Raw genomic sequence first — 12,516 nt, 5'->3', positions numbered from 1 at the left:
CGCGACTATTGAAACAGACAAAACAGTTTAGCCATGATAATAACCCTTATCCTTATCCTCCGGGCCTTGATAAGTGGTGACCACTGTGTAAAAAAAAAAAAAAAAAGTTTGCAGAGCAGCGCTAGGTGGGGCAAATGATTACAATTTTGTGGATCGTTTTTTTTAGGGGTTTTAGGCGGTAAAAATAGTAACTAAGATGATAGAATTGAACAAAAAAATTGGAAATGGCAAGCTTAAGTTGACAAAACTTGCTATTTGTACGCATACGAAAGTATATAAATTTATATATTAATGTTAGTTCATATGTAACTATTTCTTATCCATACAGCGACAGCTCGAACAATAACGACAAGGCTTGAACATTAAATGTTTTGGTTTTGATTCTAACTAATGGCGTCCAAGTCATATTTTTTTCTGTTGAAGTCACTGCCATATATTGCGTACAATATAGTTTATATTCGATTGAGACTTGACTCTATAACAATAAAATAAATTAAATTATCGTATTTAAGAATATTTTACGACCGGGCAACGCCTGGTGGCAAGATATATATATATATATATATATATATATATATATATATATATATATATATATGAGAGGGAGAGCAGTCTGGTCGATTACCGGTTTAAGCTCTGCATATTTTTTCTTTTTTTTTTTTAATCCTATTTTTCAATATGGCGGACGTTCTCGCGTTTTCCGAGGGAGAGTATCTATTTACAATGCCTCCTCACGTGACAGACACCAGGGTTGTTTTTTGATGTGGAGAAAAGAATAAAAATAAAAAATTGTCTCAGTCGTGAATGATTTTTCCTCCACTAAGAGAGAACAAGAAATTAAAGTGCAGCATCTGCAAAACCGATACTACACTTTAATCTTGGTCCGAAGGCCAAGAATTAACCCAACCTACTAACGTTTTCAACCCATATGGGTCTTCTTCAGGTACTGTGGTATAGTGAATTTCTCTTCTCTTTCGCTGAAAACGCGAGAAAGTTAGCTCGCCGTGTTGAAAAATTGGGCGAAAGAAAAAAAAATATCCGGAACTTAACGCTGGTATTCAACCTGACCTGTATAAATGAAAGAATGCTGGCCAAGTACCGAATATATATATATATATATATATATATATATATATATATATATATATATATATATATATATATATAATATTGCAATTAAGCAGCACAGAATTTTCTGAGTTTCATCCTCGTGTGGACCTATCAGGTTATAGACTGACGAATCTTAACAAGTATGAAACGCGGGAAATTTTGTGTAGCTTTATTGCCATATATATTTTCAAAACTTTCTACCAAGCTCTACTTGCGTATCGAGCACTATAATACATATTGAAAATAGATGCATAAATTTTTTAGATATATTATTTTATGCATGTGTGTTTAATAATTTTTACTTGCACGAAAATTATCCATGGACACGCGTTTCCTGCTAACAGTCATCATCCCCATGGTTATCCTTGGCAAGGATCGAACCCACAACTTTTGTTTATTTAAAATTTATTTAAATTTGCATGGTTTTTATCGCTTCAGTATTAAGTTAATTTTGTTGTTTTAAAAAACAATGAAATTAACTAATATATATATATATATAAAAGTGAACGTGTGTGATTCTGTGTGTGTGTGTGTGTACATTTCCCTACACAATAACTCTCAATTTTTAGTCTACAGACTCGAAATTTGATATACAGGGTACTGAGATTTGGAAAAATCGATGTGATCGGTTTTTGGCCAGAAATTTGCCTGTAAAGGGGTCAAAGTTCAACGATTTGACCTTTAAGAACTCTACCAAACTGCTCCAGCAATTTTGGGTCTAAACACTTGAAATTTTATATATAGGTTCCTTGGACATGGATCTAACTTAATGACTTAATTTGAGCCCAAAACAAATGTTTAAGGGTCATAATAGGGGTCAAAGTTAAAAACAATTTGACCTCTGCGGTCTCTACCAAATTACTCAGACAATTTCTTGTCTAAACATTCGAAATTTGACATAAAGAGATAGGGAAAGCTTTTTAATCGGTTTGGGTCGAAAATCTTTAGTTACCAATATATAAATGCATGTATGGATGGATGGATGGATGTTTGCACGTCTGCCTAAAACTTTCGACTGCTCAACACATACATCCAAACACCCGGGCAACGCCGGGCTGAAATGCTAGTATATCTATAAAAGTGAACGTGTGTGTGTGTGTGTGTGTGTGTGTGTGTACATTTCCCTACGCAATCTCTTTCAATTTTTAGTCTACAGACTCGAAATTTGATATACAGGATACTGAGATTTGGGAAAATTTTTATGATCGGTTTTCGGCCAAAAATTTAGCTGTTAAAGGATCAAAGTTCAACGATTTGACCTTTGAGAACTCTACCAAGCTCCTCCGACAATTTGGGTCTAAACACTTGAAATTTTAGATATAGGTTCCTTGGACATGGACTTAACTTAATAACTCTATTTGAGTCCAAAACAATAAATGTTAAGGGGTCATAATAGGGGTCAAAGTTTTAAAAAATTGACCGCTTTTTTTTAATTTTTTTTTTTTTTATTGATCAACATACACCTCTAAACACCCGGGCAACGCCGGGCTGAAATGCTAGTATATATATGCTAACAAAGATACACGTGCTTCGCGTGAGACTTTGCATCACGCGCGGGTACCTTTGCAGTAGATGTAAGAGCCGCACCAAATATGACCTTCATCTTTGACCTTGAAAAATGGTGTGCACCATTCTAATCATCGTGCCAGGTTTGGTCATTACCGGTCAAGTGATGTGGAATGTAAGAGAGTATACACACATTGACCTTTGACCTTAATCTTGAAAATGGTGTGCACCATCCCTAGGTGGGGGATCATCCTGCAAGGGTTGGTTATGATTGCTCCAGTGCTGGGGACTGTAGGAGAGTTGAATAAATACATACACGAACACTACTACTTTATATATATATATACTAGCATTTCAGCCCGGCGTTGCCCGGGTGTTTTGAGGTGTATGTTGTGCAAAAAAAGCGGTCAATTTCTTTAACTTTGACCCCTATTATGACCCCTTAACATTTATTGTTTTAGGCTGAAATCAAGTTAAGTTAGATCCATGTCCAAGGAACCTATATCTAAAATTTCAAATGTTTAGACCCAAAATTGTCGGAGGAGTTTGGTAGAGGTCTCAAAGGTCAAATCGTTGAACATTGACCCCTTAACAGCCAAACTTCTCGCCGAAACCTGATTACATAGATTTTTCCAACCCCCCAGTACCCTGTATATCAAATTTCGAGTCTGTAGACTAAATATTGACAGTTATTGTGTAGGGAAATGTACACAGACACGTTCACTTTATATATATATATATATATATATATATATATATATATATATATAAAGAGAGAGAGAGAGATAAATAGATAGATTATGTGTATATAATTATCTTTCTCCATCTCTCGCGAGAATCCGCTTTGAATTCCACCTCGAACACGGCTTTGAAGCTTATTCGAAATAGTCCATTACTACACAACGTCGAAGGTTATGTTGACATACGCGTTTGTTTTGCATGAAGGTATTTTCTTCTTTCTTTTTTTTAATGATGTAATGTGTCAAGACTAAAAAATGGCTGTTTCTTTCTTTCATTCTAGAGATTGGATACATTCTCCCTGGATCTTTCGGTGCCTGGCGAACTGACAAGGAATACGACCCAGCAAAGGGAATCAATAAAAACCTTTTCTTCCATTATCACCATCCAAATGAAATCGGAAAAAGGGCAACGTAAGGATCGATTACGATTTATCAACTTGATTACATAAATCGCTCTAACCCCACATCTGTGTGTTCCTCTGTTTCCCTTACAATAGTTTTTTCCTCTTACTCTCTCCCTCTTTCGTACTCTCCCCCATTCTCCTTTTTCTTTCTTTCTCTTTCTTTCTCGCTCTCTTTTTCCGTGTCTCCTTTCTTCTCTCTCCTTTCTTCTCTCTCCTTTCTTCTCTCTCCTTTCTTCTCTCTCCTTTCTTCTCTCTCCTTTCTTCTCTCTCCTTTCTTCTCTCTCCTTTCTTCTCTCTCCGTGTCCTCTCTCCGTGTCCTCTCTCCGTGTCCTCTCTCCGTGTCCTCTCTCCGTGTCCTCTCTCCTTTCTTCTCTCTCCGTGTCCTCTCTCCTTTCTTCTCTCTCCGTGTCCTCTCTCCTTTCTTCTCTCTCCGTGTCCTCTCTCCTTTCTTCTCTGTCCGTGTCCTCTCTCCTCGCTCTCTCCTTTCCTCGCTCTCTCCTTTCCTCGCTCTCTCCTTTCCTCGCTCTCTCCTTTCCTCGCTCTCTCCTTTCCTCGCTCTCTCCTTTCCTCGCTCTCTCCTTTCCTCGCTCTCTCCTCTCCTCGCTCTCTCCTCTCCTCGCTCTCTCCTCTCCTCGCTCTCTCCTCTCCTCGCTCTCTCCTCTCCTCGCTCTCTCCTCTCCTCGCTCTCTCCTCTCCTCGCTCTCTCCTCTCCTCGCTCTCTCCTCTCCTCGCTCTCTCCTCTCCTCGCTCTCTCCTTTCCTCGCTCTCTCCTCTCCTCTCCCATAGAAGATAGAAGGGGACAGTTTAACAAGAACTTGTTTACATTGGACTTTGAGATTACTATGTTTTAGTTAGCTAGGAAGCCTGTCCATGATGCAGAATTCCACAGGGTTTCAGTTCATAGAATTTACGTTTGGATTTAGGCACCGAATTGTGGAAATTACTATGAGTGTTTGTAGATAGGCGTGTGTTTGTTGTGAATGTTTTGCCGGGGAACCATAGGTTGAAGCTCCGTCGAGCACTTGCCATGAAAATCCGATAGAGTAGAGATAGACTCGTAATGTCTCTTCTCTGAGAAAGTGGTTGCAAGGAGGAGAAACGGATATCACCTACTAGATTTTGAACTCTACCAACGCACGAAAGGGTGCTCTGAGGAGCCTTTTATTAGGTATTTATTTCTCTCCCCCGCAAGAAGATGTGACACAAGGGTCGGAAAGTGGGATTGAAAAGTTAGCAACCAGAGGAGAAATACTCTGATCCTGCAAAAGCTACCCGTGAAGTCCCGTTAGTGTTCGCCGGCAGACGCCTGTGGAGGTCAGCAATAAACGAACCTCTTCTCAAAGCCTGGGAGCGTGGGCCTCTTAGAACTGCACAGAACCACGATTGCACTGCAATTAACGGGGAACAAGCTATTACTGGAATCGTCTAATCTGTTATTTTTGGAGGCGAATGAAAAGTCCCTTGACTTATTTTTTGTACGCGCTAGGAGTTTTCGCACATGCCATAATTGGAGATTTCTTTCTTTCAACAACTTATGATGCTCTCTAAAGTCTAGACGAAACCAAGTCTTCCAAAATTTCCAGTCAACTTCCTTCTCCACATAATCGTATTTATTCATACATTCTTTTAGGAATATTATACAGCATAAATCACGTTGACATGCCGGTTCTCGTCAGATCACCGAAGTTAAGCAATGTTGAACTCGTCGTATTGTGGGGTTTCATATTAAAGATATATGACGCGGGATTCATATTGAGACAATACATATAACGGATGTAACGATAGTGATGATAAGGGAGAGACATTGATGCAGTTCTGGGATGCTTGGGACTTCATATATATATATATATATATATATATATATATATATATATATATATAGACTGGACTATGTATGTATACAAGTTCTTAACACAGAGGAGGGGAGATGCATAATCCTCGAAGGATTACACAATGTTTATTACAAGATGATTGATACATTACCTTTTGAGTGTTGAAAGATGACACGTGACAACAGTTACAAAAACGCAAAGATGATTCTTTATTCAATGGACCAGTCGAATGCTGATGACGTCAGGAATTCAAATTTGGATCTACATAGTTAATCTTCTACCCTTCGCTTCCAAAGGGTCAGCTGACCACTGACTGCCAACTATCTCTCTCTGACTAACTCTCAACTCTTCTGACTAATTCTTAGCTTCTATATTGAGAATCCCCCTTCGTTATGACGTCAGAAGTGTTTTCCAAACGTGACCAAATCACGTGGCTATGCACACGCTTTTGACAACAAAAGAACTCTCAACATATGACTCTAACCTGTTTTTTAACAATATATTTTTAATTTGTATTGTTCATTCTTTTTTGGCTGACCTTTTTAACATTCCAATTCCAAACAGAATGAACAATCAATTCATTTTACGGTATAAACAGTATCTAATTATTACTAATAGAATTTATCAATAGATTAAATTCTAGCATCCCAATTCTTAACCTTGCTTACAAGGTTCGAGTCTCGGCTTATCCTGATCTCATGTTCATCTATCTAATGCACTTCTTATTTATATGGAAAGGGGACAGCCTTTCCCTGTAACAAAGCTGACTAGTACTAGATGGGGAATTCCAATCGATGTATGTGCTCTCAGCTTATTTCAGTATTGTTTCTAGTCGTCTTGCCCCCCACTAGTATTTAACAACGCCGACTCAAGAAAGTTGTGCTTGGAGATTAAATGAATCTACAATTCTTTTAAGGCTAGTTTACTGCATTCGCTTATGTGGATTATTATTTCGTCCCTTAGTCCAGTTTGCATTTGCTGCTTTCTTGTGTCTTGTTGAATTTTGCTTTGATATAGTTAATTCTTATCTTGTGCGGCTGTTTGTAGGGAGTCAGTTTCTCTGTTGAGGTTTCCTTTTCGTAGCCACGTCCAATTGTTTTCGTGAGTCATCTTTTGTCATCCTTATGAATCATTCATGTAGCTGTTTCACTTCACATTTTTCTTTTTTCGTCTTATCTTTTCACTCTGTTTTCTGTCTTGTTCATTATTGCAGTGTCTGTTGCTACAGTAATTAACCTTTCTATGCTCTGCATTATGTATGTTTCTAATTTTTTTTTTTTTTGTCATTCGTACAGTCTTCTATACAAACCAGTCCTCTATCTACGTATTTTCACATAGTCGATCAATATCATTCTTTGGTTATTGTGCATAGCCGTGTTTCCTGGTCTTCTGGTCAAGATGTCTCGGTTCTCCTTTGGTTCAGCTTATGAAAGGTCCAGAGTATCTTACTAGTGATACTGCCTATGTATTTTTAAGTTTCAAGTTATTATATGCCTGTAGTTGCTTTTCTGTCTTTTTTTTTTGTATCAATGTGGTTGTACCTTTTGGTCATCTACGTTATAAGCAGTTAAAGGCTACATCGTTTCACCCAGTCTTCTATAGAGCAAGTAAATAACTCGCAGTTACTTATAGCAGATAACATGTGGAATTTAATCGAACATGTTGGGGAAAGAAGAAAAGCGTAATGATTTGTAATGATTATTGATTTGTGTTGGTGTTTTGGTGTTGGTGTTTGTGTTGGTGTTTTTGCTGGTGCTTGTGTTTTGGTGTTTGTGTTTTTGGTGTTGGGTGTTTTTATTTTTTTGTTTTTGTTTTTTAATTTTTCGTTATTTCTCATCTTTTCTCCGACTCTGTGTTTTCTGTTTTTTCTTTTTATTCTTTTTATTTTTCGCTTTATTTGCGTTGAAATCGGATCAGTTTGATTTGTATGATAAACCCTGCTTTTTAAAATAAATTCTTTTTATTTATTTATCATTCGCTCGTTTTTGAAAGTGGCGAATCAGTGATTAAATCTGCGGATGACACGAGGAAGTGAATTAACGTAGGTTTACCTTGAGGCGAGAAGAAAAGTTATTAAATGTTTGTTTTTGGAAATATAGAAAAAAAAATGTGGGAAAGAAATGTAAAGTAAGACTTGTGATAGAAAGGAAAACAGAAATGGGGATTGGTCGGAAGGGATGGATAAGGTAAATCGTGGATTCAAAGGAAGGATTGAATCGGGATGATTGATAATTAAAAAGTATAAATCTAATATATAAAAGGCTATATGTCTGTCTCCATATTTTCAAACTCTATCGCCTCTGAAACTAAGTCGTAGAGTGGCGCTCGATGTCTCAAATAATTGGATTTTTTAGGGACCGTTCTTTTATGGGTCTTTAGTCAGTTAAAATGTTTTTAAGGGGGCAAAATGGATTTAAAAATTTTTTTAAATCGTTATACATTTTGTATATTCATCTTCGTTTATTTTTAGTTTTTAATCTATTCATATGCGTGTCACATTGGTACAGTGGTAACGTCACCAGCTTTGAATGCTACAGTTTTACTTTCGGTTTCGATACTAACTGATGGCACTCAAATATTTATTTTAATTTTGAAATCACGACTATATAATAATATATACAAAATCTTGACAGATAAAATATCATATTTAAGCGTATTTTACCTCCGGGTAAAGCGGGCCGCCCTCCCTGAACTAGTTATATATATATATATATATATTTATTTACCAGTGGTGAAAAAACCGGACTAGAGTCCATCTATGAATTCTGACGATGCTAGTTGGATTTTTTCCTCTCTTTGAGGATTTTCCTCTAGCTGAAACAATTTGTAAACTCATTCTGGACTAACAGTAATAAATTTCCTCTATATATATATATATATATATATATATATTATATTATATTATATTATATTATATTAGTTTATTTTTTTATCGCACTTACATATATATCAAAAGATTACTTTTTCTATTTAAAAAAATATTAAAATGAACTTAATATACTCAGTACTTGGTATGCAAACAACTTCATAATGTTTAAATAATTTGCATATTAATTTGAGAAACGAACTTTCGTTAATTATGCATTTTTTATGACTTCCTATTAGATGATCGGTTTCATTTAACTAAAGCGCTCAATTCTATTTATGCATATTTAGTGCATTATGCATAAATAGTGAAGCAATTAGGATGGTAACGTTCTAGCACACGAACATATAAATTGTATAGTACTTTCATTTTAGTTCTATGCTCATTTCTGTTTATGCGTATTTTCTACTAGTATTTACGATACAAAAGTTCTAGCACTAGTGTGTGTGTATATATATATATATATATATATATATATATATATATATATATATTTATATTATGCTGGTATAAAATGATCGGGCAGTTTCTGTAGAAAATCCTTAATATAGGAGCTCAAAGCAGAACATGTTAATCGTTAAGAGATTGGGTTGACTTAGTGTTGTATTTTATTTATTTATTTTTTTTTTTTTAGCAATTATATATCGTCCTCATACAGACGACGGATAAGACCACACACACACACACACACACACATATATATATATATATAGAGAGAGAGAGAGAGAGATTTGTTTACATCCAAAAATATGGGTCGATTTTTCAGATCTAAGTGAGAGTACCTCCTAGGAGTAGACAATTCATACCAAATTTAACACCCGTTAAAGTTAACAAAAATCTACACACGCATATATTTTTGCTTTGGCAGATCAGATTATTCATAAGACTAAGTAATGGCTGACTAATGAAAAATACTATATAAACGATGCCAGAACGTAGAAATTTCCAGGTTGGTACATGGAGGCGCGTTTAATCCACTAGGAGAGCTGCAGCATCAGTCTTTAAACTTTGCATCCAGGGAAAGACAAATCTGATGTAGGTCTGTCTGTTCTGTCTTCTGGCAGCCATTGCGCCGACTGAGATTAGCAGTTGTACCAAAAAGTGTGATTGGTTCTACATAAAGCCTTCATCACTATAAATAAATTCTGTGAATTTACGAACAACTCGTTTCTTATGGTGGACCTTATACATCGAAATTGATAGGAGTATCCATCATATATATATATATATATGTATATATATATATATATATATATGTATGTATGTATATGTATGCATATGTGTGTGTAATATATATATAATGACAAAAAAAGAATAGACACTAAGATAAATATTTTTCCCAAGGCTCATATATGCTTATTTATATTTACATAAGAATAATGCTGAAATAACTTGGAGTACCTCATTTAAATCGCATCTAACAACACTGAAGGATGCCACGAAACAAAGGATCATATAAGCTATAAGAATTTTTGCGAGGACAAATCGTGGGTCAACATGAACGTGGTCTTAGTCAACACAAAACAACAGAAAATCTTTGATACCCCCTTTCTACTGTTAATCGTGATTGTACAATTCACAAAAGAGGAGAAAGAGTGTAAAACCGCATCCAGGTTGTACCGGGCCCTCTGAAAGAATCTTGCGTCTTGCGAAAATTTTGAAGATCCTCGGTGCAAAGCCTCTGACATTGCAACACAAGCTGTTATCTGTACCAGAAGAGCTGTCAGGTATCTTCACAAGCTGGGCTTATCAAGAAAAAAGGAAGGAAAAGGAAACCCTGAAAATGGAATGGAAGCTCAATGAAGTTTCAGGCCACGGTTATGGTTTTTGGTGTGGTTTCAAGTGAGGGCCATATAATGCCACCTCATATCACAAGTCGGCTGTAAAGTCAATAGCAAACCATACCTGAATATGCTGAATGTGTGTGGTGATCCCCTGGTGCAATCAGGTGTCCGCTAGCAGACCTGGGTGTGGCAGCAGGACACCGTGCAGGCCCACACGTCTAAAGAAACCCAAGCTTCGCTTCAGAAAGAGTTATGACTTTATACCCTTCTCTCATTTCCCCTGATTTGAACCTGCTGAATTACTTCGTTTGGTCATACGTCGAGAACATCACCAACATGACCTCCCACAACACCAAAGCCAGCCTGATCGCCGCCATCCGCCGAGTATTCGCCGGGCTCCCGCCAGAGCTTATGGAAAAGGCATGCTCCTAGAATTCCGGACTCATATCTAGGCGGTGATTGAGACCGAAAGCGATTACATTGAATAGATATCAGCTTTACTACAAAATCAAGTTACCTGGATTGATTTTTTTAAGAAAAGTTTTAAAATAAAGCTGTAGTGTTGTTTTCTCTAGGGCGTCAAATTTATCTTCCATCCTGTATATAAGATTCAAGTAAGTAAAGACGCCCGGGTGATCCACATAGTTTTATAATTATTAAGATTATAGATACTACTATTACTCCTACTCCTACTACTATTACTACTACTACTACTATTACTGTTATTGATCCAAAAGGGAAAAGAAACATTTTCAGATTTCTATCGTTGTAATTCTTATTCATTTATTTGTATTCATATATATACTTCCTGATTGGCAGTATTTCTTTACGTTATTTGGGGTGAAATCATTTAATTCAATCCAAGTAGTGTCCTGCCCGGTATAGGCATTGACGACTATGATGACTCATCCATCTTTCTCCCTCGAGGCATTCATGAATTCATTGTTGCTCATGATTCAGAATCCCATTCACGCTATTTCTCAAAAGTGTTTAGTGTATTGCCACAACTTTCTTTGCAGTTGTATAGATAGTAGCTTGCAGTTTCTTTCTGTCCGAGCAATGCCCATACTGGGCGTTTGTCCTGAGCATGATATCCAAAGGGATCTACTGCTCAGCACAATGAGATACGAAACCATAAACAGAATTCTTCCTGATTGCTTTCGTATTACATCGGTCACCTGCTTTCTAAGATCTCGCGTTACCCTGATCGGGGGTTGAAGTGGGAGTCTTGATCTTTCCTACGTTTCTCCCACAGACTAGCGGAGGGAAGGAGGCGCCTAACTTTTTTCTTTGATAGTAGTGCTGTCCCGCCACCATATACAGCGCCTTGAATTCCTAAATAGTCGCTCATCTGGTATTAGCCAGGCTCATCGTTGCTTAACTTCCCTTATCTGGTAAACGTATTTGGGACGATTAAAAGTACAAAAAGAAATAGAAGGAAAATGGGGAATACCTGAGCAAATCACTCGCTTTCTGTATGAAGACAGTTTTCTCTTATTGAAATCTAAGCTATAAGAGAAAAGGTGTAGTAGAATCCCATTCTTTGTTTAATTATGTTTTTAAAATCGGTTATGATAGACGAGGTAATTAATCCACGTGTGTATATGCGGCATAATCACGTTAGATCACCGAAGTTAAGCGACGTTAAGCCTGGTCAAAACTAAAATGGGTGATAATTTGGGAATACCAAGTGCTTTATGTGCTTGGAGTTTTGGGAGAGATTGGTACCGCCAGGCTTTTCTTGCCCAAGACACGACCCCGAAGGGAATTATCGAATCGGCAAATCTTTTGAATAGGTTTAACTAGAATAGCGTTATATATTATATATATATATATATATATATATATATATATATATATACCTATTTACAATGCCTCCCCACAGGACAGAGTTAGACACCAGGGTCGTTTTTTAACGTGGAGAAAAGGTACAAAAATAAAAATTGTCTCAGTCGTGAAGGATTTCTCCTCCACCGAAAGAGAACAAGAAATAGAAGTGCAGCATCTGAAGAACAGATACTACACTTTGATCTTGTCCCGAAGGCCAAAGATCGGTGTTTATATCGGTATATATATATATATATAACTACTTCATTTAATCACATAAATTAATACATGAAAGTATAAATTTATGCGTAAACTTTTAGTATTTACTTCAACAGTGCTCAATACGTAGGTAGAGCTAGGTAGTAAGTTATAAAATATATATGGCGATTAAGCTATACAGAATATTCCACGTTTCATCCACGCTAGGATTCATCAGGCTTCTTTCTG

At 36.7% G+C, this 12,516-nt stretch overlaps 1 protein-coding gene across 1 annotated transcript in view; it reads left to right on the top strand.

Moving 5' to 3' along the window:
• Window positions 1-12,516, top strand: part of LOC145255624 (somatomedin-B and thrombospondin type-1 domain-containing protein-like) — a 134,313-nt gene that overhangs the window by 97,954 nt on the left and 23,843 nt on the right. Inside the window, exon 3 of the mRNA XM_080114145.1 lies at window positions 3,638-3,767. Coding sequence (XP_079970271.1) covers window positions 3,638-3,767 — 130 coding nt within the window. The remainder of the gene's footprint in view (window positions 1-3,637; window positions 3,768-12,516) is intronic.

The sequence above is a fragment of the Euprymna scolopes genome, chromosome 31 (assembly GCF_053919585.1).
Source record: "Euprymna scolopes isolate OS-2025 chromosome 31, ASM5391958v1, whole genome shotgun sequence".
NCBI classification, from domain to species: domain Eukaryota; kingdom Metazoa; phylum Mollusca; class Cephalopoda; order Sepiida; family Sepiolidae; genus Euprymna; species Euprymna scolopes.
The sequence above is the reverse complement of the archived record's forward strand: the minus strand, read 5'-3'. Positions and strand labels throughout refer to the sequence as shown.